The sequence below is a fragment of the Leptonychotes weddellii genome, chromosome 14 (genome assembly GCF_054177405.1).
Source record: "Leptonychotes weddellii isolate Sample4059 chromosome 14, ASM5417740v2, whole genome shotgun sequence".
Lineage (NCBI taxonomy): Eukaryota > Metazoa > Chordata > Mammalia > Carnivora > Phocidae > Leptonychotes > Leptonychotes weddellii.
In genome coordinates, this window is record NC_138382.1 from 80669659 (window position 1) to 80696567 (window position 26909).

The following is a 26909-nucleotide window of genomic DNA, read 5'->3' on the forward strand; positions in this document are numbered from 1 at the left end:
CTGGAAGACCAACAGTAAGAACACAGATTTAGGAAACTATGAGCTCCAGCCCCAGACAAACATCGGATGCTGTGTGCATGCTGTGGAAACTTGGTGGAGGTGCTCAGGGTCACCAACGACAGGTGGTGGCAAGCTTGTCCCATGTGCTGTGCTGCCTGGGATGTACGAGGGGTGCAGCTGTTCGGCTGTCTGGACGTCACAGGACGTCAGGTGGTCTCTCAGCGATACATCTGTGTTCAGCATGGAGAGACATGCAGAGGATGGCTGTGCATTTGGGGTGACCTGCCAGAGCAGATGTGCAGGTTAATGGACCAGCATTAAACGCGACAGGGGTCTCCAGTCATGGCCAGGGCCTTGATCCTGGCACATTCACCAGTTTCTCAGTGCTGTGGGAGAACGTTGATGCTAAGCTGATCTGATTTGCGGTTGGCCAGTCAGGAAAGCAGTAGGCCTACGCTCGCTCCACATCCTGTGTCCCCGCGGTGTGTCCAGGGTGGGCATGTTAGGGGGCAGGTGAGCACCTGGACTGGTGTGTGCTCCCCGAAGGCTGCAGGAGCTCAGTGTGAGGCGTGGACCGTGTGTTGTGGATGCTTACGGTGTGATCCAGAGATGCTTCATACAGAGGCGCAGGTGTGGGATGAGTGGGCATGTACCTGAGGCTGACCCTGTCTCCCGTGCAGGTCATTGTGGGGAGCATCTTTGAAGTGGTCTGGGCTGCCATCAAGCCAGGAACCTCCTTCGGGATCAGTGTGCTGCGGGCACTCCGGTTGCTGAGGATCTTCAAAGTCACAAAGTATGTTACCTATGTGCTCCCGGGTGAAGGGGAGGGGGGAATGCTGGTCACATCTGAGACTGGCCTACACAGCATGCTTCTTCCCAGGAATTCATGGTGATGGCCTTGAACTCAGATGTCTGGAATCTCTTTTTGTGCTTATAATTGGTTTAAATACAAAAGACAGTTATAAAGCACCTGCCCAGCATGACTCTGTCTCGGCTCGGCCCTGGGGGCCGTATCTATCCTCAGGGTTGTTCCCGATTGGCCCCAATGTTGCCGGCAGGATTCCTGGTTCTCTAGTTAGCTTGCTTCTTGCAGTTTCATACTGTGCCCTCCTTTGAAACCAGCAGTCCCATCTTTCAACTTTCAAAGGGTTACTTTGCTTCATGGTTAACAGAGAAAAAAGAAGTTATCAGATGGAAGTTTTTTTTTTATCATCGCACCCCCAAGTCCTCCCACCTCCCCTGCAGCCCCACCCCAGGAAGGGAGGGAGGCCTCAACTGACTCTGACCTGACCTGAGCCGGCATGGTTCCTCCGTGGCTCCCATTCCCAGGCCCGCTTTCTCCACCCTGTGCCTGACGCGGCCCCGTTTAAGCTGTGGCAAGAGGGCAGTGACAGGCCTGTGTCTTCTCTTCTATTCCAGTTGGTTCTTTACGTAACCCTGGAAGCCATTTGCACCATTTTGTCTACGAGGGGGCTGAGGCCCAGGGCGGAGGTGTGATGCAGTTACTGAGCGAGTGCTGGTCCTCTCTGCCAGGGTTCTAGTGGTGGGAAGAGGGGGTGCGCCTCACCCATAGCTGTCTCACCCACAGCAAAGCCTGCTCTGTTCTCAGCTGGTCTTAGCTGTGGCCGCACACACACCACAGCGGGGACCTCGCCTACCCTGAATTTTGGACTCCCGTTGCATGAGTGTGTAGCCGCCCACACAGGCTCCAGCATGGATTTCCATGCAGTTCTCCCCAGCAGCCTGGACCATGACAGCTGCAGGACCCAAGGAGCAGAGCTGTCAACAGTGAGCTTGTGCAGGAGGCCCTGGGGTCCAGGTCACCCCTCCAGTGACCTTACAGAACCCCACTGATCTCCCCAGGGTAGATGGGAGTACTACTGGTCTTCTCCAATCTGTTTTAAGTCCAAACCTGAGACCATTTGAAGACATGATGGTGTCACTGCAGGAGAGTGTGGGCGAGAGTCTGGTCTAGCTGAGTCCACAAACACTGCTGGATGTCTCGTGTGGCATGCAGCCAGTCCTCTGTTGCTTCCCCGCGCTGTGCTGGTACCTCGCTCCGGGAGGTGACTGCAAGACCTGCCTTCACCTTGGTTGTGGGGCCTGGTGTTTTAGGGGCTCTGCTTCCTTCCAGAAGCCAGGCCACCCCTGTCCTGAGGAGGGCTGGCTTTTCCAGAGTTTTCCAGCCCATCTTCCATGAACCCTCAAGTGCCTTGTAAGAGAATCCATGGAAGATAGGTGAGCCTCTGTGCCATTGGCCCTTGGGAGGACAGGGCCAGGGATGCTCAGTGACTGCTGTCTGTCCTGCCACTCCCACCTGTCCACGGTGATGGAGACACAGAGGTGTGTAGTATGTCTCGAGGTGGCTGGAGGGAAAGCCACATGCCCCGGCCTCTTCTGGGGAGGAGCTCTCCAGATGCGGACATGGGGTTGGACCCCCAGTCACCCCGTGAGTGAGCTATCAACAACCAGGCCACCACGGACTTTAGTGGGGCCCGTGTGCCATGGGGTCCAGTTGCATGAGACATGCCCAGAGACATGGTCTCTGCCCTCCAGGAGCGTTTGAAGAGTGTGACGGAGGGGTGGGCATTGTGGGGTGCCAGGGAAATGGTCTCGCAGCGCCGTCGCCCCCAATCCACGCTGTGTCCTGGGCCCTTGCTGAGAGGGGCATTCACACCGGGTTATACATCACGCCTCACAGCCCTGAGGACCGGCTTGATGCAGGCCAGTGGGGCTGATTATGTTCTGCTCCAGCTCCTTCTCTACTCGTGGTCTGGGCAGAGATGGCTGGAAGCTGCTTGGGTGTTGAGGGGTGGAGAGGGATCGGGCGCCATTCTGCCAGGCAGAGTGACAGGGGCAGGTTCGGGAGATGAGGGTGAGTCGAGCAATGGACACAGGATCTCTGCCGCGCCCCCGGAACCCCCAGTGGAGGATCTGGAACTCTCTGGAGAAGAGCTCTGGCCTCCAGGTGTGGGGCCTTTGGGGTTTAGAAGGCCTCGGAAACCACAGGTGTGACTGGGAGAGCCCTGGAGTGTGGCATCTGCATGCGGGCAGGCGCCTCCGCGTGGGCGCAGCTGGGCGTGGACACACCCCACCTGCCCCGACAGGTACTGGAGCTCCCTGCGGAACCTGGTGGTGTCTCTGCTCAACTCCATGAAGTCCATCATCAGCCTCCTCTTCCTGCTGTTCCTGTTCATCGTGGTCTTCGCTCTGCTGGGCATGCAGCTGTTCGGGGGACAGTAAGTGGGCCCTGGAGGGGGTCGTATGAGGCTGAGGGCCCCACTGGGGAGGCAGAGCTCAGAACAGATGTACTGCTCAGGCCCCCTCCACCTGTCTGCCGCCTGGAGGTCCCCCAGGGGGACAATGGCGCCGAGCACACAGCCCACCCACAGCCTGGGACAGTGTTGCAAGCCGAGGTGCCAGATCCCCTGGCTTCTGGTGGGGCGGCCTCCTCCCAAGACTTCTTGTTTTCCTCAGGTTCAACTTTAAGGATGAGACCCCGACAACGAACTTTGACACTTTCCCCGCGGCCATTCTCACTGTCTTCCAGGTAAGGCTCCTGGCTCTTGGCACACTCCTGGCCTGCTCGGCTCTCCAGGTATGGGGAAGGCAGCCTTCCCTGTCAGCATCTGCACAGCCAGACAGCCACCATTTCAGACAGAACTTTCCAGAAAACAGGAGAGAACAAGTGGGAGATGAGCATAGGGAGGTCTCCAGTCCGTGGGACTCTGTCACCAAGTCTAGAGCCTGGGTCTGGAGGGAAACCGGGTCCCAAGAAGCGTGAGTTCCCTGGGGGTTCAACGGTCCTGTGGCCACTGGGCTTCAAGCCGCCACCTTCTCTCCCAGCCCCTAGGGCCTGCAGTTACAGCTGTCTTGCCCTTTGAGAATAAAACAACAGAGTGCTATCCATGCTTCTCCCTCCCGTTTGTCAGGCCCAGGGGTCCCTCAGTTCTCTTTTGTGTCTGGAGATCACGCCCGCCACGGCTCCTGGGGAAGCTGAGTCCTCTGTGAGGCAAACCTTGTCACTCAGGCGATCTCTGCCCTCTCGGAGGGGTTCCCATTTGAGGACTCTCTTGGTTGAGCAGTTGGCCCCCTTGCAGGGCTGTAGCCCCCCGGCACCCCGGTGCCCCCCATGACTGGCCTCACCGATAGGGCAGTGCCAAGTGGTTCTGTCTTATGAAGCCTCCTCGGATGCCATGCCTGCTGTTGAGCAGGTTGGGGTGGGTTGTTGTTTGCCCAGGGTGACTCTTAGGGAAGTCCAACAGGCTCAGCTTAGCCCCTGGCCTGTGGGGCTGCCCTTGGTCTCCAAGTTGGGGCCTCTAGCAGAGGGCGGCCATGACCTTTCCTGTGTAGTGTGATCTGTTCAGTGATGGGAAGGAGCTCCTAGGGCTGCCCTGTGGGACCTTGGAAGTCAGGCAAGGGGAATCGGTGGGAATGTGTTCCAGACACCGCAGTAGGAAGGTGAGTGGAGTCAGGGCAGCAAAGGCATAGGGTTTGTGGCAGAAGGATTGGGGCTGGCAGAGGTCAAGTTGGATGGGCCTTCAGAGCCAGGCCCACAGGCTTCGCCAAAGCAGGGAGGTGACATGATTGACAGAGCTCTGCTTTGTTCTGTCTGTTACAGGAAAGGAGTGGAATGTGGTTGGTTAATGGTGGTGGTGTGGGACAGAGGGGAAGAGGAAGTCAAAGTTAGAGGGAAAAGATGGGTTCTTCTGGTCAGATGATGCTCTGGTTTGGACCTCAGACCCCCCTCTGCTCTGGAACATGGCAGTAAGAGAATAAATACACCTAGAAATTAAAAGGATCCAGCCAAGCAGAAAACAAACTGTGGGCTGGAAATGGAACAGTAAGGAGAGATGCAGAGGCCGGGGCACCTGGGATGTGGTCCGGGCGAGGCAGGCAGGCTGGGCATCAGAAGCATCCATGTGTGGCCTGCCTGACTCGTTGCTGGGGAAGGTGTGTGGCCCTTTGAGGAGCAGAGGAGCAGAGCTGGGAGAGGGTGACTATGGCTGGGGGAGGCCGAGAAGTTCGCAGGAGCAGATGGCTGGCCAGACCAGGCTTGCACATTCCATGGATGGTGCTGGGCCGGGGCCTGAGATCCCAGGATGGGAGCTCACTCTTGCTTCTGAATGGGGCTGGAAGGGGTAGGGAGAATGTGTGACCAAGAAGAAAACAACATCAGGTCTGCTCATGGTGAGCAGGCAGACTGAACCATGGTGAAGCTGATCCCACCGAAGAGGGCGGACAACATGTGCAGTCGGAAGGTGAGCTCACTCCAAAAGAAATGGGAATAAGAGAACAATGCAGGTGACTTTGCATCAAATGTGCTTGAGATCTACCCAGTGTTTGAGGAAGAACTTGTAACACATAACACAGAATTATGGAAGAAAATACCCGAGAACCAAGAATAGGTTAATATGAAAAAGAACTAAGTAGAAATCCTAAGAATGAAAAATAGTGCTCTTTAAATAGAAAATTAAAGGGCCAAATATACCGTGGACATGACCTAAGAAAGGATGGGTGAGCTGGAAGATGTGGGGGAACTTGGGGGTGAAGCCCAGCACTGTCCCGGGCGAGTCTTAGAGGGCGTGCACTCGGAGGGCCAAGCAAGAGTAATGTCAAACCTGGATGTGTTGTGATAAAGAGAGAGATTCCCCACAGAAGAATGACAGTCTGACGGCAAGGGTTGGGGAAGGAACTTTGAAATCCTGGGGAACAGCCCCCATGACCCCAGAATGCCGATCCAGAGAGCTGAGGTTCAAGCTCAAGGGGGAACTGGACACGTTCAAATGCAGATATGGAGAGCTACCAACCCCTGATTGCTGAAAGCACCACAGACGTTTATACATTTAGCAAAGCCAATGATTTAGAAAAAAAAAATAAATAACATTACACTAACCCAAGAAGAAATTAAAGACCTGAACTATTTCAGAAATGGAATGATTAAAAATCTGCCTACCCAAGCCACCATGTTCTGGTAATTTTATGAGTGAATTCTACTAAAATTTAAGAAAGACGTTATTCCAATTTTATGCAGATGACTCCAGAGAAGACAAAAAGGAAGGTACCTGGCTGACTTTAAGAGACTAGAATAACCTTGATAAAACACCATAACTGAACTAATGTGAGTCCACTGCTTGGTGACTCACAGGAAGAGACTACAGCGGGAGGTGGGTTGTTGCACAAAGGAAGCTTTTATTTGCAGTAAATAAAGAGATCACCGGGAATAACTTCCGAAGCCATGACTCCCCATGTGGGGATGAGTGAGTTCCTTTGATTTAGGGCTCAGATGAATATTCAGAAAGGGGAGCTTTGTCAGTGCATATAGAGGTGGGCATAAGGTCACGCATGCACACTCAGGAAACATGTCTATACATGCATTGTTCGTATGTCATGCTAATGGGGTTTGTGCTCCCCCGTGGAAGGAGACTTTCATATTAGAATGAGGCAGAGGGAACTGCCCCACACCTACACAGGTGGGAATCAGTGACTGAGCTCTTCCTGAAAAGACAAGGTTAACATTCATGTGAATAAGAGGGGGGGTCAGTGGGGGTCTTAGGTCATGATCACAAATGCAGAGACAGAAGGGAAGTAATATCTAATCAAATTGGATATGCTTGTAAATTAACAAATCATCTTTATGATCAACTTGACTTTATCCTAGAAATGCAAGATGACTTAACATTGGAAAGCCTATTAATGTAATTCATCATCTTAGCCAATTAAGGAAGGAAAACACCGTGTGATCAGAAAAAACATGTGACTCCAGCAAGACCATGGCACAGAGTGAGAGGACAGGAGAAACAAGATCGGGAGATTTGTTCACTGTGGAAGCTGGGTGATGAGAACATGGGGATTCAGTACACTCTATGTATGTCTGAAAATGTGCATAATACATTTTTTCTAAAAAGGTAAGATCACATGATAAAACCCAACACTCCTTTCAAGTAAAAAGTCTTAGCAGATTATGCTGGTGTCTGTGGTCTGCAGTAGGACAAGAAAATATGGAACACAATTTCTCAGGATTGATAAGGGAAAAAGAATAGTCACAGCTAAAATATTTGTATACACAGAAAACTCAAGTGTTGTGATTGCAGATGGTATGGGACAATTTGGTTATCCATAGAGCAAAACATGAAATTGGGTTCCTAATTTGTTCCATATTTGAAATCAGTTTGGATAGATTAAGACCTAAATGTGAAGAGCAAATCTGAAATTTTAGGGGGATGTACAGGAGTGTAATGGTACTAACTCAAGGTAGGGAAATCCTTCTTAAGATATAAGAAGCACAGATCATAAAGGAAAATATTGACAAATTTGACTGTTAAAATAGAAATGACTGTGCATCAAAAGACACCACGAAAAGGTTGAAAAAAAGTCATGAACTTGGAGAAGACATTTCCACAGTATTAGAATAACCACTGAAGTGTCCAAGACATATCAAGAACTTCCACAAATCAAAGAGAAAGACAAATAGTATCATAGGGAAAGGCAGAGCGTAAATAAGCATCTCATAGGAGAGGAAGTTGGGCTGACAAATAAACCAGTAAGAACAATTACCAATGTTGCTAGAGATGCAAATTAAACCCAGCATGAGACAACCTCTCCACCTGTCAATTTAGCAGAAGTTAAGAAATCTAATATCAAGTTATAGAGGAGATGTGGAGAAATGAAGATTCTTTTATGCTCTTGGAGGGTTGGTAGAACCACTGTGGGTAGTAATGTTGTAAAACCTAATACCTGGAACTTGTATGGGAGTGGTTCCTGTTGTGGGTCTGTGCTCGGGAAAGTCTTCTGCCCAACTGCACAAGGAGATGCGTGTGAGGCATCACAGCAGCATCACTTATAATAGCAAAAAACTGGGAGTCACCAAAGATGTCCATCGTCACAAGAATGGATAAGAAAAGTGTGTTGTATTATCTGTACAGCAGGAACATGAATGACCTAGAATTAAATGTGTTAACGTGGATGAATCTCACAAATATAATATTAAGCAAAAAAAAAAAAAAAAGTAAGATTCAGAATAATGCACAACATATGATACTATTTAAATAAGGATGAAAACATGCAAAACAGTGTTGTTTATGGCATCCATGCAGTTAAAGTATAAAAGCTTACATGGGAATGAGAAACACCAGATTCAGGGTGCTGTGCTGCTGGGAGGTGGGCTGGAGGAGTTCTACTCAAGGGGCGCCACCTCCCTTTGAATGCTCCCTTTCAAGCCAGGTAGAGGGTACATGGAGGTTTGTTAAAAATTATTCATCTTTCCTTTCTGAATGTGTGAAATAGTACATAATTAAAAAATCAAAGGATACAAAAAGATAAACTAAGTAGAAATCATCAAAAAGAAAGCTGGTATAATAATAGCATCAGCCAAAATTCAAGTTAAGGGAAAAAAGCTTTAGTAAAAATAAAGAAGTGCATTACAGAACAACAAAAAGAAGACAGCAATCATGAACCTGCATGACCTAATGACATGAACTAAAAATATACTGAGCAGGGGCACCTGGGTGGCTCAGTTAGTTAAGGTGCTGCCTTCGGCCCGGGTCACTGATTCCAGGGTCCTGGGATCTAGCCCCACGTCGGGCTCCCCACTGAGCGGGGAGCCTGCTTCTCCCTCTCCCTCTACCTGCCACTCCCCCTGCTTGTACTCTCCCTCTCTCTCTAATAAAAAAAAAAAAAAAAATCCCTGCCCTCAAAAAGCAGGGATTAATTCTTAAAAAAAAAAAAAAAAAAAAAATATACTGAGCAGCAACTGATAGAAACACGTGGAAGTCCACATCTTACAAGAGGTTTGTGATACATTTCGATCAACCCATAGGATGAGGCTGAGGTCTATGGAACTCTGCACCCAGCCGACAGCAAACAAAACAGTCATCGTTTGGGACACCTAGGACATTCACAGAAACTGACCACTTGTTAAGTCACCCAGGAAATTCCTACAAATCTTGGAGAATTGTCATCCTACAGAGCACATTCTTGATGTAATGTAAATAAACAAACCATGTGTAAAAAGTTATTTAAAACCTTCCCCAGATTTGAAAGCTGAAGGACTGAGCTAAAGAAGACATCACAATGGACCTTACAAAATACTTAAAAGTGAACAATGACATCAAAACTTATGGAATGACGTGGAAACAATACTTGGAGGAAAATTTATAATCTCAAATGCAGTCATGAAAATAAAAGAAAGACTGGAAATAAACTAGTGATGTACTCATCTTAAAAACCTAGAGAAGAGAACAGGTAAACCAAAGAAAAATTGAAAGCAGGAAAAAATGGTTAATAAGCAGACATTAGTGATACAAAACTAAAACAGCAAGGCAACAAAATCATATAAAGCTTGCTCTCAGGAAGACTCAGACAGACAGCATCGTGGCAAGACTGGCCGAGAGAAAAGGCGCAGAAGAAAAGTATAGCCTGGAAGGGAGGCCTACCTGCATGAAGGGAGAGATCGTTTTAAATCCCCAAGGATATTATGGTCAGAGATTTGAAAACTAAGATGAAAACGCACTGTTATAGGAAAACCTCAAACACATAAATTAGCTCAAGAAGAAATTAAGAACCTGGATAGCTTTCTAACCATTAAAGACAAGGGATCTGTAGAGCTCTTTTCCTGCCCTGGGCCTGGCAGGTATAAGGGGAGTCCTACCAAGTGCATAAAATTCACTTGTGCTGCTGAACACAAGATCAACATACAGAAATGTAGCTTTCCTATGACCTAACCATTCAATTAGAAAATTCAATTAAAATGAAATATTTCATTCCAGAGGCAGCAAAAGCTATGAGGCACCCAGAGATCTACAAACAGCATGCAAGACTTTTATGGATGAAATCAGGACTTGTTGTCAAAGGACCCACAGATCTGGGTACACAGGGGGTATATTTATAATGGGGAGTGGCAAAGACATCTGCTCTCCTAATTTAGTCTCTTGGAATTCAGCATATTGATAATGTGGAAGAGTCAACGTCCAAGAACCGTCAAGACGATTCAGGAAGGAGGGGTCTGCCTCACCATGTGTCAAGAGTTTTTACGAAGCAGGAGGATAGTGAGGTATGAAGAGCAGACCAGAGAAGCCAGAAATGTGGCCAGGCTGGGTAGGAAGCTGGCCGTAGGAGGAGGATGGGCACAGAGTATTTTAAAAAGTAGGTCTGTGAGACTCAGCTGTCCACTGGGAGAAAGGTTGATCTTCATCCCTGAGTGTACACAGAACAGTAACCACAAACTCCAGTTGGATTCCAAACCTAACTGTGAAAAACCAGACTTTAAAATGGTTTGAAGAAAATACAGAGGAATATTTTTATTGCCTTCAAATGGAGAGGAATTTCTTAGATGCAGGGCACTTTGTCATAAAACAGAGGCCGGCTGCGAGCATTTCCAGTAGTTCTGCAGACAGAGGGCAAGAATGAGCAAGAACACACGGAACACACGGGAAGTCTCAGTCAGTGGGAGGGAGGTGAGGCGTCCGGGAGGTGAGACGGTCGGAGAGGCCCCAGAGGACGACACCTGACCAGCTGGCCCTCTCACTCCTCAGCCCGGAGCAGCGCCCACCCCAGGTGTGGCCTAGGGTGAGCGCTTCGGACACCCCTTGTAAAGCCAGAGGTGCACACGGCCTGCTGCCTGGCCGTCCCAGCGGTGGGCAGACCTTCCACGAGTGCAGTGAGACTTGGTAGCGAAATCCTGGAAAGAAGGAAGCTGCCAGTCAAGAGGCGTGTGGGTTGTTGGCCTGAAGGTTTAGTGTTCGGTGGGGACAGGAGTAGGTGGATTTGTGTGCCTCGTGTGGATAAACTTCAAAGATACGATACTGAGTGAGGACAGCAAGCTGAAGAACGGTGTGTGTCGTTTGATACCTTCCTGTGAGTGTTTAAAACACGCGTGGTGTATTTTGTTTATAGATACATGTGTGTCGTGTGAGTGGAACTCTACTGACATTGTTCCTCACCAGGTTTGTGATTGGGGTCGTCTGTTGGGAGTGATCACGGGCAGTGGGACCTGATGCAAACGGGACAAATGTGAGCAGTGTCCATTTTGATTGGTGGACACGTGAATGTCTGTTAAGTTCTCCTCTTGTACTTTTCCAAAAATACAGAGCAAAGAGAGACAGGTTTCCTAATGGGGCAAGGATTGCATTTAGCCACCCTCTTTGCTGGACCCACTGTCACCTAGACTGTAACATCATGGCCCAGGCGGCTCTGGGAGTGGGGAGTTCTGCCTCCCCAGCCTGGCCTAATCTCCCCAGCTCATTGCTACAGTTCTCCTCCTTGCCTTTGCTCACCTTTTCCTTCGGCCTGGGGCTCCCTTCCATTTTTGGCCGAAAAGCTAGAGCACATTCATCTTTCGAGGCCGGATCCAGCTCAGCAGCCATGTCTTTCTGGAAGTTTTTCTGGAGGACCGTGGGCCACCTTGACCTCCAGAAGCACCATCGTCTAGAAACCCGTGTGTCTGTGTACATGTGCCCGTGGGTTCTTGGGATGTAGCCATGTCTTGACCCTGAGCGTGCACATGCATGTGCATGTGGGTGAAGTGGCCATGCAGGCATGCCCTGTGGTGCTGTCCCTCCACAGATCCTAACAGGAGAGGATTGGAACGCAGTGATGTATCACGGGATCGAGTCGCAAGGTGGAGTCAGCAAAGGCATGTTCTCCTCCTTTTACTTCATTGTCCTGACGCTGTTTGGAAATTGTATCCTTCTTTGGGGCTGGGATGCAGTGTGGTTAGTGCTTGGTCTGGGCCTGCCTCTCCCTCTTCCCCCAGGAGGACGTGGGGGGTGGGGGCGGTTGTTGGCCACAAATATGAGAGGTACCTTCTCATCAAGTGTGAACGATGTAGCTCTTCCCTCAGGGGAGCTGGCTTAAGTCTAGATGGTGACTATTCTCCAGGCAGCCTGAGCTTGGGGGTTCCGGAGGCTGTGGGGGCTGAGGTTGATGGAAGCATGAGTTGCATGTACGGTACCCAGAGGGAGATGGTATGGTCAGTGGCAGGCTCAGGAGGGTTACTATGGGAAGACGTGGGCTTTGAACACTGATGGCAGTGGGTTTGGTTTTGTTTTGTTTGGCCACTTTAATTCAGTAATTAAATTTTGGCCCTGGGCTTTTAAAAAACTGTTCCCTGCTGAAAACATCATACCTGTGGAGAAATATGAAGCAAGGTTTCCTGTGGTGGGTGGCTGTTGGGCTCGTGTTTCAGGACCTCAGGGTGGGAGGGTGGGTCTGGGGTTCGGGAAAGCCCAGCAGCTTGGTGGCGGCTCTGCCTTAGGCAGGCCACCTGGGAAGAGGAGGCTGCAGGGCTCATGATGGGGGCAGTGTTGAGGGCCAGGAGAGGTGAGGTGTGAATGTGGCCCCACTGCTCAGGGGGGAAATTCAGGATAAGCAGGGGCACTTGGGTTCTCAAACTCTTCTGTATATCAGAGTCCCCCAGGGGTGGTTAACGCTCAGGTTCCAGCCCACAAATGTGATGCTAACATGCTCCCCTGGGAGTGCTGATGCTGTGGCCTGGGGACCCCCACTTTGAGATCTGCTGCAGTAAATAGCCCGCAGAGCCCGGAGAAAGATCTGTGAGTGGCCTTCTCCCAGACTGACCTACCGGCTCGGCCGTATTTCCCTGCACGCACACCTGGACATGTGACCCTGTTTGCCCCTCCTTGCCCCTGCCTTGCAGGCTCTCACACCAGTCTGTGACCTGTGACCCTGCAGACCTCATTCTCTTTGCCTGCATTCGCCCCAGAGGGGCTGCGCACATCTGTCCGCCCTGTGTAGTTCAGGGCCTGGACCCCAGGGCAGGGAGCCCCGTCTCTGTGGGGGCTGAGCAGGAGGCCCAGCAAGGAGGAGTCAGGGGCTCAGAGGGGCAGTGTTTGTTCACTGTTTAGCAGGCGGGTGGGACTTGGGGGCTGGCTGACTGGAAACCCGGAAGTGGCAGCCAAGGTTGTCGGAGAGGAAAGGGGCCTGCAGTGTCGACCTCAAATGATGGGGGTAAGGGTGGGGAATAACTGCTCTCCAGAAGGAGGGGCCACCCCACCCCCCCACTCCACCCCCCCGCCCCGAGACTGAGTAGCGGCCTGAAGCTCATCACATCTTTCTGACCCTGCACTGTCAGGCCAGGTGTGTCAGTGGTCAAGCCTCGTGCTAGCCAGTGGGAATCGTTCCCTCTGCCTCTGTGCCCCTCTCTGGCTGGGCCCTGAGCTCCAGGTGTGGGAAGGCCTCTGAGGGTGCTCGTGGCTGTGGTTAGTGCAGGGAAGCGGCCCCCAGCCTCGGTGTCTATCCTCTGGGCTCTGCTGGAGTCCCGAGCAGCCTTGCCTCTGAGGCGGCACCCTGGCACGTGGGTCCCCTTGAGTCTCGGGGGCATCTGCTTGCCAGACTGGGTCCTGACCAGCAGCAGTCATCGCTGTTGGCCTCATGCAAAGCTAGAGGCTACGCAAGGCTTGCCCTGGCAGGAACAACGGCCAGGTTGGGGTTAGGGGGGTGAATCCCCTGGCCTGTGGCTAAGGAGCTCAGTTCTAGGGCTCTGACTGGGGTGACTTCGCCCCCAGAGGACATCGGCAATGTCTGAGAGTTTGGTTGCCTTGAGGGGAAGGTGCTCCCGCATCCAGGTGCTGGGCAGAGGCCAGCCATGCTGCTCAACGTCCCACGACACAGGGTTGCCTGGCTCCAAAAGTCAGCAGAGCCAAGGAATGAGGTGACTGGGGAGGGCCTGGGTCTGCGGAAGAGTGCTGAGGCCTGACACGGGGCGCAGGGAGGGGATGGTTCTGGGAGGTGCTGTTCTGACGTGCACAGGAGGGGAGCTTGTGGGAAGAGGCGGCTCCGGCCCCAGGAGAATTGGAGTGACTCAGGTCAGTGGCCTGATCTGGAGAGATTGGAGGCGGCAGCCCTGGCAGCTGGGCTAGGCTGTGTCTGGGGGTGACGGGCCAGAGGAGCCAGGGGACTGGAGGGGCATGGGGCCACCAAGGGAAGGAGGCTGAAGGCTAGTCAGGCTCTGGGGAGACAGGGCCCAATTCTCCATGGGGGAGCTGGGGTATGACTGTGGGAGACTGGGGGTGGGGGCAGAAGGGTTCCCTTCCTTAGCTGGAGCCAACCAGACACTCTGCTGAATGTCTTCCTGGCCATCGCCGTGGACAACCTCGCCAACGCTCAGGAGCTGACCAAGGTACGTGCGTAGGAACACCACCTGCAGCCCAGGAGGAGCAGAGAGGGGTGGGGGGCGGCAGCCTGTGTCACTCAGTGTGAGTCCAGAGAGCCATGAAGAGGGCCAGTCCAGGGTTAGGACTCATGTGACCACTCTCCGGGGGAGCCTCCTCAAGGTCCTGGACAGCTAGAAGTTAGGCTGCCACTTGGGTGTGCGAATGGGGCAGAGGAAGCGTGGGAGATGCCATGCCAGGAAGGGCAGTTCCTGGAGAAGCCAAGAGCTGGAAAGAATGGCCAGAAAGGCAGGAGGAGGTATGAGGAACAGGAGGTGCAGCCCAGAGAGAGCCCTAAGCAGTGGGGGCAGGCTGTGCCGGCCCAGGGGTGAAGGACCCTGAAGTGTATCAGGGGGTGTGGCTGAGTGAAGCGGCAGGTGTCCCCTCAGCCAGAGGCATGCCGGAGGTGAAGACCCTGAAGGGAGGTGTGGGATTCCCTGTGCCTGTCCCTGGGCGGCAAAGGGGCCCCTGCGGTCTGTCTTGAGTGTGCATTGTTGCGCTCGGGCAGTCCCTGGGCAGTTCTGTCCTCAGATGCTGGGCCTGGCTGGGCCCTGGAGGAATGGCTGCTGCCTCCTTGTCGGCTTGTTTGTGTTTCAGCAGGACGGCTTCTTCTCCCAGCCGTGCCCGGTGGGCGGCCTCTAATATTCATCTCTCATCCTGGAGCCTGGTGGGGGACGTGATTATACATGTCCTCCCCTGTGGTTTCCTTCCCGATGACACAGCCCCCTGCCTGGTCACCTTCAGCCTCACAGCCACGGACGGTGCGGCTGGCTCTCCCGCTTCGTCGGCCTCAGGCTTGCGCTTTGACAAGCCCCGGCTCCTAGTGTGGAGGGTCCTACCGCTTGGTCAGGCCACCTGCCGCAGACGCCCCGCGTGCTTGCTCTCTCGGCTGAGCATGTGGCCTGTGTGGGCACCTCTCGCCTGTGTGCTGGAGCTCACACCTGTGCACATCCCTGTGTGTGTCTGGTGCAGTCCAGCCCGACTCTCAACGCCATCTCTGTTCTGGGGCTGAGCTTGACTTGGGCCTTGCCTGAGGAGGGCAGGTGCGGATCGTGTCTGCAGTCAGCAGAGGCGCGGCTGTGCGCAGGGGCCCCCGCTGCCCCCACCCTACTCTCTGTAGAGGCAGGCCTATTCGTGTGTCTTCCTTTGCTTCTGCGGAGACTTCCTCTTCTCCCGGCCCAGGCCTGGGCTGTGGAGGTGCCTGTGGGTACAGGGACTTCCCTGGCTCTGGCTGCTGCCTTCGGAGGGCCTGGAAGTCCCACTGGCCTGCTCATTTCTCTGTCGGCCAGGGCCGAGACGGGCTCTGCCATCTCGAAGTGGCCGGAGGGTGCTTGTCCCTGGCTCCGGGCTGGGCTGCTGGGGCAGGGGGGACCCTGTGTCCACCGAGCACCTCTCGGTGTCAGGATTTCTGGGACCACATGAACTGGGGGTGCTCAGGAGCACTGGTGGTCTGGGCACCAGCTGTCTTGCAGCAGAGGTGAGCTTGAGCTTGAGGTTCTCGCTGTCTCTTCAAGTTGGGCCGTGGATGAGGACTCACCAGGGAAGGGATGTCCTTGGGGCCCTGTCTCCATGCAGTCAGCCTGTGCGATGGCCCCTTTGTACCAACGGTCCTAATCCAGGAATTCCCTTGATTTGGAAGTTGGGGCAGGTAGAGGCCTAGCTGTGTCAAGCTGTGGGGCATTTCCTGGGCTGGCTGTCCTTCCTTTACGTTCCCACAATGTATTACAGCATCATGTTTTTTTCAAAGTGGAAATAAACTCAGTGGAGTTTGTAGAAGCTCATCCTCTGCCCTGGAGGGCTGTCAACTAGGATGGCATCCATAGCTTGAAGAAGGACCTTGATGGGGGTGTTCTGTGGTAGATCGAGCTTTGCCTGCTCTCTGGGGCCTGAAGCTTGAAGACCTCTTCACTACGGTGGGAAATCTGCAGACACCTAACAGGGGTCTTAGTTCTTGCAATTTGGGGGCCTCTAGGAGAAGATTTAAGGACATTTTGGGTCACATTGGGAATGTCACCTTCCATGGAAGCCAGGTGGGCTCAGGATTGGGGTTTTTGGGGAAATAATGGTGGTCTCAGCAGTCTAGCTGGATGACATGGAGGCCTTAGTTTCCCACCATGGGCCCATGGGCTCAGCCCAGAGCTTTTCATTCAGATCCCAGGAGCAGAGCATGTTGATCTTGCCTAGTGACATGGGGTTAGGGCCAGAGGGTCTGCCTAGATGTCCACTCCCCTTCCCATGGAGGCCAGAGGCAGGGCAGGGCAGGATATCTACACATGTGTCAGAGAGCTGTGGGGTCCTCCCCAGGAACTTGGTGGGAGAGGGAACACAGGTACTGGAAGTGGCTGTCCAGGTGGACACAGGGAGGGACTTTCCAGTCACAGCTGGGGACAGGTAGACGCACGTGACCTGATGGGTCCAAGTAGGAAAAGCTCAAAGGCTAGGAGGTGGCCCTGCTAGACCCACTGCTGGTGACAATTCCTGTGAGCGATGCTGGGCCGGGATCTAGGCTCAGGGTACAGAGCCCTGCCCCTTGCCTTCGCTCACAGCTCTGGGGCAGAGACTTTGTTCAAGTGGGACAGGTTCTCCTGGGGTGGAGGGGCAGCAAGCCGGAGGAAAGGAGGGACAGATTTGCATTTTGACAGTGCCAAGTCGGAAACGCTGTGGGACAAATATGCAGGCAGCAGCGGGGTCCCTGTGGCTTGAGCTCACAAGTGGGGTGTAAGTTACCGGCTGTGAGCACCCCGGGAGATGGCCCGTGGCAAGACGTATTGGGGCTAGAATCTTGGGGACTGTTGCCTTGAGCAGCAGGTATAGAAGGGGGGTCCCTGAAGGCTACCAGAGAGCTCATGTGGAATTGGTGCACAGTGCTGGAGCATGGGTGGGTTGTGCTCATACAGGTTCAGAGGGCAGGAAGGACTCAGAGACCACGGGAGGAAGAGCTGATGTCGTTAGCGGAGGCTAGCTGCACACTTCTGTCTGTTCAAACAGGACGAAGAGGAGATGGAAGAAGCAGCCAATCAGAAGCTTGCTCTGCAAAAGGCCAAAGAAGTGGCTGAAGTCAGTCCCATGTCTGCTGCCAACATCTCCGTTGCTGCTGCGTAAGGCTCTTGGGGGTGGGTTGCAGGGTGGCGGGGGCTGCTTCGGAGTCTCACAGCTGGGTTCTCAGCAGGACACGCCTTCTGGGGGCTTCCTGAGAATCCCACGCGTTGGCAGGAGCTCCTTAGGACACAGCCCACAGGAGCTGTGATGTGAGGGAATGGCTCCCCTCCGAGAGCAGCCTTTGAGGAGAGGGTTCACCAGGAAAAGCCTCCATGGCTTCTCCCAGTTCGAGTCGAAGAAAGATGTGGCAATGCATGGCCCTCCCATCATGGGTAGGATTGGCTCTGACTTGCTCCTCAACGGTCTTGGGTGGCTCCAGGGCCCCTCGCTGGACAAAGACTGAGAGTCAGGGGTGAGGCGTCAATATGTCTGTTCTGTACTCAGCTTTTTAGGAATGTATTTTGTGAGCCAAAAGATTCTAGCTGGTACTTCAGCAGCCCATGAGACTTAATGCAGTTTCCCAAAATGTCTTCAAGGTTTCAGTACGGGGACAGAGGTCAAGGGGAAGCCTTGATGATGACAAAAGGTGAAGGCAGGGCCAAGGCTTCCGTGGGGAGGCTGGTCACCCCGAGGTTCAGCTGAGCCTCAAGGCACATTGCAGAACCACATCTGGCAGTATTAGGGCCCTCAGAGTTGGGACAGAGTGCCCATCCCAGGGCCAAAGGCTGCAGGGTGCTGGGGGAGGTCACCCATGGGGGCGCAGGGAGGAATGGGAAGGACGGAGGAAGTCTGGCCTAGTATCAGGGTGGCTGTGAGAGAGCACCGAGGAGCTCTCCTTTTGTTGGGAGCTCGCTCTCTAGGCCAGGCTGAGTCCGCCTGGGACTGCTGACTTGTCTTCGGTGCCACGCCCACCCCACCACATACCTCCCAATCCCCGTGTGGATCCAGCTGGGCTCCCTCCCTCTCCCTGTTCCCCAGGAACAGCCACGGGCTCATCTGTGGTGACGCATGCATCCGTGCTGCTGAGTGGGTGGATGGGTTTGCTGGGAGCGTGGGTGTGCTGGTCAGCGTGCACAATAGCAGCCCTGTTCTTGTCCAGCAGTCCCCAGGGTGATGGCCTGTTTCCTAGGAGGGCCTTTGCAGAGGACCTGCCCTTAAGCCAACCAGGAAGCCCTGGCCTCTGTGGGGGAGAAGAAGCTAGAGGAGGCCGCAGACCCCTGGGGGGCCCAGGCAGCCAGGCAGGACACCGCAGTCATTACGAAGACAGCTACTGGGGGGCTCCGTGCTCAGTTGTCTGTGTTTTGTTTGGCCAATTCAATGACTTGGTCAGCCTGGTCCTGGGCTTGCTTTGAGGAGGTTGTGGTGACCTGGAAGATGGCCCCTTCTCCTGAACTTTGTAAACTGCTGGTGGTCTGCTTTAGCAGAGGGAACAGGTGAGCCTTTGACTTATTCATGGGCCTTGTGGGTTTCTGTTCAGCATTTGCCTTCTCTGCTCTTGGAGGTGAGTGCATTGTCCCATGGGCCCTATACCTGCCAGAGCTGCCTACGCCTTAGGGATGTATGGCAGGGCGTCCATTCCCATCGGGGCTGAGACCTCAGAGAGGCAGGTGCTGGGGCCCTCAGCACAACCATGGAGAACATGTCAGGCCACCAGGAAAGGTCTGGATGTTCTTTCTCTGCCCCTGTCCCCATCTGGGGACACTGCTGTGTAGGTACAAGGCTACAGACTGGTAGACCCAGGCCCAGGGTGTCTTACACCAGCCGTTGGCCTGATCACCATCTCGGTGCTTCTCTTCTCCTGGGTGGAGCTCCTGGGGTTACACAGGTGTTCTGCCTCACAGTGGGGCCTGAGCTTGGTGCCAGCTCCTTCATGTCATGTCAGCCTGGGTGCGTGCAGGCCCTGGCTTCTGCGTTCCCCCTTCTTGGGCTAGCTATCGGTCCTGCAGGTTCTCCTGGGAGGCAGCTTTAGGCCTTTGTCCCCTGTGGCATGTCCTCAGTCTGCCTCTGTCAGATGGCAGTCTGTCTGATGTGATCACTGAAGCTCCTGCACACTTCAGACCAGGTCTGAACTCCCGGGTGTGTGGGTGGTGGGTGTGTTGGTGTTTGCCCTCCTCTTTGTGTGGAGACCTCTGAGCACTGAAGGCCGAGGCTCAGAGCTCCTGGTGTCCGTCTGTCCTCTGTCTGTCCATTGCCCCCCACCCTCCCAACTGTTTCTGTTCTCCCCGTGAGTCGTGCTGGGTGAATGGGCAACGCCTGCTTCTTCCCCACTGCTGGGTTGGGGTGCAGGCGAGGCCCCTGAGTGACACTCATCTTGACCCAGCTCCACGCAGCCATGCCATGTGGTCTGTGAAGTGGGAGGACTGGTCCAGATGTTCTCTGTGATGCCTTGGATGCAGAGGGGCCCTTAGTGTCCTTGCTGTTTGAGAGGCTCCCCTGGGCTCTGTGCGGCTGCACTGAGCCTCCGTGCCCCCTCAGAGGGGTGTCCCTGTCCCTTGGAGTTGGGCTGCAGCCTCAGGTGACAGCCACTTCAGGCTCCTGGGAGGGAAGGGTCGCTAAGGTTGACATGGCCCTCCTGGTTCTCTGAGCTCGGTTACCCTTCTCCTCACCTGGACTTCTGAATGCTGGTACACACACTCACCCACACTGTTCACTTACCTCACATGATTCAGTCCCCCTGACACTCACTGTCACACACACTCATGCTCACACACGATCACACACACCTGGACTCTCACACATGTTCACATGAACACACATGCTCATTCACAGCCTCACACTCGTTCACACACATCCACACTCCTACACACCATATACGCACTCACACCCAGTCACACACTGATTTGCACACTCTTTCTCACACATGCACTTGCACAGACCCACACACCTGTTTGCATCCAGGACCTGCAGGTGGATGAGTTGCTCTGAGCTCCTCACAAATGTGTGTAGCCTTGGCTTTGAGAAGGAGGAGCTGGGAAGCCATGTGGTCCTCCCCTGGGGAAACTACCTTAAAGGGGAATGATCATAGAGATTTTTGGCTTCTCTGTTGGTCTTGGAAAAGCTTCCTGAAAGTCACTGGGAAATGGCTGGGGTAACACCCGAGGGAAGTGGGTTGGTGATGTAGCCTGCTTGCCCCTGGGCGGGTCATGGTGAGCTGGAGGCACCTGGTTTAGAGCCTGAGGAGCCAAGGAGTCAGGTGGGCTAGGGCAGAGCAGGTGGTGAGGCAGCAGGGCTCAGGTAAAGCCCAAAGGTAAGGTGTTCTGTGTTAGCTGGCTTTGCCCCATCTCAAAGGCAAGGCAAATGCAGAGGTCATCCCACTATGGCCCCGTGGGAGCAGGACACCAAGTGGCAGGGGAGAGCCATTTGGAATTTAGGGACACATGGTGCTGGCTCTTTCCAACCCCACTGCCCTTCGTGGGGCAGAGTGTGCTGAGCGGTAGTGGATGGGCCCCCAGATTGCAGCTTCTTGTCTTCCAGCCATGGTGGGGTGTGCCGTGTTCTTTTCAGTGTCACTGTTCCGTCGGATGCTCGCTCTTTCTCAACCTCTCTTTTACCCCGAGGTCTCAGCTGGTGCCCGTTCCGATGGAAGCGTCCCTGGCCTCCTGCCCAGATGCATACTGCAGCCTGTGCCCTGACCTGACGTGGCTTAAACGTGTTCTGTGTCCCTTAGAACCCTCTCTGGTTTTCTCACTTTTCTTTTGTTCTGTTTTTTGCATGTGCAGTTTTGTAAAGCACACTCGAGGTGCTGCATCTCGCAGCTCATCTGTCTCCAGCGTAAACTCACCGTGAGTTGCTCGGCTAGGACACCATCTGTGCTTCATGGCAGCTACACGCGAACCTCCCTCCACTCCTAACTGCTTTTCCACCTCAAATCACTCGCTTCAGGGGCAGCTCCAGGAAAGCCTTCTGCAGCTGCTGGGGGACGGTGGGCATGCTTCCTGACGTTCCCAAGTCCTGCTCACAGGCATCAGACTCTGAGCTCAGCCCCTCCTCCTCTCCCTCCTGGTCCTCTTGTCTGCTGTCTGTCCACGTGCCGTCTCTCTGGCGTCTTGAGCATGTATCTGCTTCTCCTGAGGTGGCCGTTGCCGGGCACCAATGGGCGCTGTCTCCTTGTGGTTCCCACGAGGTAGAGTGTTCAGTAGGACTCATTGAGGACATTCGTGGGGTCCTCCTGCCCCCTCCCTTTTTGACTTGGGAGGGGATGTATCTGTGATCCTTAGGAAGTTGTCCTAGCAAGAGCAGAGCTGCTGTCTCATGTTAGACCAGCCAGAGCCTGAGTAGAGCCACAGAAACCCCAGTGTGTCCCTCTTGGAGGTGACACCATTCTGACTGGGGAAGTGGTCTTGGGATGCTTGCCTCCAGGGGCTTCCTCTCAAGGGTGAGACCAACCGCTGCAGGTGAGAAGTCCCTGGAGTGGTTGGATGTGGTCCGCCCACCTGGATGGGGGTAGCCAGGTGTCCTCTCTGGGTCTCGGTGGTGTGGGAGCTCTTGCCCTCTCTGAGCCACTTGCTCCCTACTCAGCCAGCATAGACCTCAGGTGGGCTTGCTCACAAGCACTTGGAGCTGCTGGCTATTGGGTCCCTGATGTCTCACAGGGTAAGAAAGTTGGGCCCCGGATGACTGATCACAGGTGGAGTAAGATGTGGTTGTAGGTACTGAAGGTGTCACAGTGAGGGCTGCTTCACATTGTCAGCAGCTTTGGGGAACTGGCTCTTTCAGCCCAGAGACCTCAAAGCAGGGCCATGCCACTGAGGCTCCTTTTTGTGCCCTGCAGGCATCCACAGTGCCTGGGTTGGGTGTGACCGAATAGGGCTATACCAGCAAGCTGGGGTCGAGACATTGTGGGAGCAGCTCCCCCATGTGACTCCTTAAAGAGCCTTCTTAAATAAGGACTTGGTCTGGATTATTGTCACTCTGTGTCAGATGGTGGCCTGACACTCGCTCGCATATCCTTGCTGCTTGTGAACTCGGTGGAGAGGTGCAGAATGAGAGACCAGGGGTGGCCACACTACTTTATGGGCCAGACAGAGCAAGGACAGGACAGCAACCAGGTGGGTGCAGGTCGACTCAGACGCCAACAAGGAGGGGAGGCCTGGTGCACGGACTCAGAGACACACCCAGAGAGGAAGCCAGGACATCACCGAGTGGTGGGTAGGTACAGACCTTTTCAGGTGGCATTATGGCCCAGAGAGGGAGACCCATCAGGAGCAGGGCCAGGTGGGGCCATGTGACCCCAGCTGCTCAGTGTCTTGCTCCCCTGGGAAGTTCTAGGAGAGTCTGCCAGCCCTGTGGTACCCTCTACTTTAGTGGACAAGTCACCTCTTTGTGAAGCTTAGCTGGTCTCTGAGGGAGAAGGAGCTGTGGCTAGGGTCAGGTTGAGGGCAGAACCATGTCATCAGGAGCCCATCCTCACCTGCGCTCCCAGCCACCACATTGTCCCCCGTCTTTATTGCCTGTCTGTTCTGACGGAGAACTGGCATCTAACACTAACTCTGCCGACCAAATGGCACGGAGTCCAGGTCTGTGTCAAGCTGCTGGACTGGCCATCAGCCCTCATGGGCTCCTATCATCCATTTCACATGGTTCAGCATTGTTCAGAGTTTGGTCCTTTGTTTTGGTGCCAGGCTGGGATGGGTAGGTCCCCTGGGCTCTAGATTGAAGTCCAAGAAACAGAAGGTGGTGGGTCTGTTGCAAGGTGTCTCCGGGAGCAGGGAAGCTCAGCTTGGATGTGTCAGAGGAGGCGGGTCAGGGCCTGGCGTGGCAGTCGAAGGTGTCAGTTAGCAGATGGCCAGAGAGGCCAACACTTGTCCCCCAGCCTTGCCCTGCCTGCCCACCATATGGGCTCCCAGGTGAGGGGTAGACATGGTGCTCTTCTGCTTCCATACTTTTGAGGCACTCCCCACACTGGAGCCTGGACTTCACCTCCAAAGGGGCAGGATTCGGCATCACACACTTTGTGCAGGCCAGCTGCAGGGGTTGGGCTTTTCCCACACCTGGCCACCTCTGACTCTGCAGGTCAACATGGTGCTCAGTGGGTCAGGGCCCTGCTGCTGGTGGCCTGCCCAGCCTGGGCCCTGGTCTGGGGCCCCCCAGGCTGTGACCCTGTGCTGTCAGTGTGGTTGGGGTGTGGCCAAGGCCTCACCTCTGCAGATACCTTTTTTCTGTTTTGCCTTTGCGTGAGTCTGATCCTGGCTGCGTCAGTGACGTGCTGTGGGGCCCTCTATGAGTCATGCCTTCTGGCTCGTGTCTTCATCCGTGAAATAGGGACAAGAGGTAGTTGTGAGGGTTGGATGAGATGGGCACTGCAGCCCACAGCCCAGTGGGGCTCTGAATACACCACCACGGTGGGTCCAGAAACCTCCAGAGGCTGAAGGACAAGACTCCGGCCTCAGATGAGGTTTCCGCTTGGCCAAGGTGGGACTGGGGTCGCCTAATTTGGAGGCCTTACTCAGCACGGATTCCAGAATGCAAAGGGCTGTGGCGCCCCACATGTGACCAGCCCTGTGGGTGAGGCTGGAGGGTGGTCAGCCCTTCGGTAGCCTGTGCAGTGAGGGCTGAGACTGAAGCACAGGCTAGTCCTGGTGTTGGAGGGCTCCTCTCTGCCCTGGTGGATGGAAGGGGCTCTCTGTGGAGCCAGGAGAGTGGAGGGCACTGAGGAGGTAGCATGTCTAGCGCTAGACCTAACTGCTGGGCTGCTGGGAGCAAGTGGTCACTGAGCCGAGGGGCAGCTGCCCGGATGGGGCTGACCACCTTAGGGAGCAGTCACAGCTTACCCTTTGCCCCCGATAGGGCCCATTGCCCCTGGCCCCTTGCTCCCTGGGCTGCTGCCTGCCCTGTCCTGAGGACCTACCTCTTCTCAGGGCCTCTCACAAACAGCCCTGTCTCCTTCTGGCCAGTGGCTGTTTTTCTGGAAGTGGAGATGGAGAAGCCCCTTCCTGGGCAGCTGGGCTCTATGCTGCAGCAAGGCCAATGCCCCAGGGCTGCTGCAGAGGGCTCCCTGCCTCCTGCCTCTTCCTCAGTCCTGCCCCATTTGGATGCTGATCCCCCCCTCTCCCCATGTTGGCCTTCCTGGCCAGCAGCCCACCCGCCCTGGAAGCCTGTCTGCCACCTCACGCTGGTGCCTATCATTCCCACTGCCCTGCATCCCTTGGCCAAGGGCCCCTGTACACCTGGTCAAGGGTGGCCTTGAGCCCCCCACCCCGACCCCCAGGCTGCTGCTCTCACAATCTCTGGGATCCTGATGGGGTGGGGGCGGTGCTGGATTCTTGTTACCCTGCGTATCCCCTACTTGTTCTGCACCGATTGCCAGGGGTCTCGAGGGCTCCGGCCACCCCTCCTCCCTCCCTCTCCTCCCTGCGCCACTCTGCCACCCCTCCATCGCTGCGTCCATCTGTGGCTTCCCCTGGGAGGCAGAGAGGTCGGAGGGCGGCGCAGGGGGCGGCCGCTCACCGCCGGTCTCCCCACAGCAGGCCGCAGAACTCGGCCAAGGCGCGCTCGGTGTGGGAGCAGCGCGCCAGCCAGCTGCGGCTGCAGAACCTGAGGGCCAGCTGCGAGGCGCTGTACAGCGAGATGGACCCCGAGGAGAGGCTGCGCTACGCCACCACGCGCCACCTGCGGCCTGACATGAAGACGCACCTGGACCGGCCGCTCGTGGTGGAGCTAGGCCGCGACGGGCCGCGGGTCGCCTCGGGAGGCAAGGCCCGGCCCGAGGGCCCGGAGGCTGCCGAGGGCGCGGACCCGCCGCGCAGGCACCACCGGCACCGCGACAAGGCTGCGGCCCCGGCCCCGGCCCCGGCCCCGGCGGCGGCGGGGGAGGACAGGGTGGACGCGCCGAAGGCCGAGGGCGGGGAGCCCGGGGCCCGGGAAGAGCGCGCGAGGCCGCACCGCAGCCGCAGCAAGGAGACCCGGAGCGAGCGCGGCCGCGGCCCGGGCCCCGAGGGCGGCCGGCGCCACCACCGGCGCGCCTCCCCAGAGGAGGCGGCCGAGCGGGAGCCGCGGCGCCACCGCGCGCACAGGCACGCACCCGCCCAGGGCAAGGAAGGCGGCGCGGCCGCGGCCAAGGGCGAGCGGCGAGCGCGCCACCGCGGCGGCCCCCGGGCCGGCCCCCGGGAGGCCGGGAGCGGGGAGGAGCCGGCGCGGCGGCACCGGGCCCGGCACAAGGCGCTGCCCACGCACGAGGATGTGGAGAAGGAGGCGGCGGAGAAGGAGGGCGAGGCCGAGGACCGGGACAAGGAGAAGGAGCTCCGGAACCACCAGCCCAAGTGAGGAAGTGCGCATGCGATGGTGGGCGGAGCCGCTGGCCGGGGAGGGGGCTGGGGGTGGGCGGGGTCCACAGGGCTCAGGGTGCAGAGCTGCCCCGCGGCACCTGTTCTGGCTGGTCCTCCCCGCCCTCTGTTTCCAGCTCTCTGCGGCGGTGGCGATCCTGCCTTGTTGGGGGTGACGTGTAGAATGCTTAAAACTGTGTGGGGGGCAGGGTATGCTCAGTGAATGTCAGCCATTATTCTAAGGTACCCAGGTGGGAAAGAGGGCATGGGGGAAATTGTTGGGAGTGGTTTGGGACATGTCGGCGTGGGAAGAGCATAGTGGCCCAGGGAAAAGAGAAAATTGGGGAGAGACTGAGGAAGGCCTGAGGAGGCCACTGGGCCAATGGTAGAAGAGAATAGGGCCAGGCTGGGTGGCCACGGCACAGAGGGCCTCCTACCCTTCCGCAGCTGGGCCAGGATCTGACTCTGACTCTGTGAGAAACCTGGGGTAACAGGAGCCCCCAGGCAAAGGCCACCAGCCTCCCAGAGCTCATGCAGCTGGAGATGACCGCTCAGGATCAGCCCAGTCCAGGCACTGTCTTTGTGCAGAGCTCTGTGTTGGGCCTTTTGGTCTGGTGGGGCTCTAGGTGGAGTAGCTTAGGGAAACATCCTCTTACAGGCTTCTTCATTCTGCAGACAGTTCCCTTTCTATACATATTGTGATGCTAGCCATGCCTGGTCTTGTGCCAGGGACAGACAGGTGAGTCAGCCCCATTTTACCCTTCAGACCTAAAAACACAGAAATGTACAAAGTGATAAAAACCATATGAAATGCCCGAGTAGCAGAGGACGTGGTCAGGGATTTATTTGGTCTGGATAGGGGCATAAGGAGCTGGATTTTGCAGACTGAATAGCAGTTTGGGGCCGAATCAGACTCTGATGTGCATTCTTGGTTGCAGGGAGGCACACTGTGACCTGGAGGCCAGTGGGATAATGGGTGTGGGCCCTGGGCATGCATTGCCCAGCACTTGTCTACAGAAGGTGGAGGAACAGCCAGAGGATGCAGATAATCAGCGGAATGTCACACGGATGGGCAGTCAACCGTCGGACCTGAGTGCTACTGTGCATATCCCAGTGACGCTGACCGGCCCTCCTGGGGAGACCACAACTGTTCCCAGTGAGTATCTCCCCGTATTAGCGGGGCAGGGCCCACCTTGTGTAGGCCCAGTTTGCTCCCCCGCCCCCCCCCCCCAACCCCCTTCATGACAGCTGCTTGGGGACAGAGCATGCCTGTGTGAGAGGAAGTCCTTTGTGGTCAGTGTCTGTGCCTTGATGCCTCATTGTTTCCCAGTGGCCCAGAGGAGCACTGTTACCCTTACATACTATTACACGTCACTTAAGCTCTATTCTTCTCCCTTCCAAAAATATTTGCAAGTTACCAGCTCGGTGCCAGGCATGGTGT

General features: G+C 55.3%; 1 protein-coding gene across 6 annotated transcripts in view; it reads left to right on the plus strand.

Moving 5' to 3' along the window:
- The window catches only part of CACNA1B (calcium voltage-gated channel subunit alpha1 B), a 185180-nt gene that overhangs the window by 69240 nt on the left and 89031 nt on the right, over positions 1-26909 (plus strand). For all 6 annotated transcript variants that reach the window (XR_014140250.1, XR_014140249.1, XM_081804041.1 and 3 more), the window contains 8 exons: positions 681-793; positions 3108-3239; positions 3478-3550; positions 11563-11680; positions 14070-14137; positions 17157-17266; positions 24671-25465; positions 26407-26624. Coding sequence is in view for 4 of the 6 variants with exons in the window: in XM_081804041.1 (XP_081660167.1) it covers positions 681-793; positions 3108-3239; positions 3478-3550; positions 11563-11680; positions 14070-14137; positions 17157-17266; positions 24671-25465; positions 26407-26624 (1627 nt within the window). In the remaining 2 variants the exon portion in view is untranslated. The remainder of the gene's footprint in view (positions 1-680; positions 794-3107; positions 3240-3477; positions 3551-11562; positions 11681-14069; positions 14138-17156; positions 17267-24670; positions 25466-26406; positions 26625-26909) is intronic.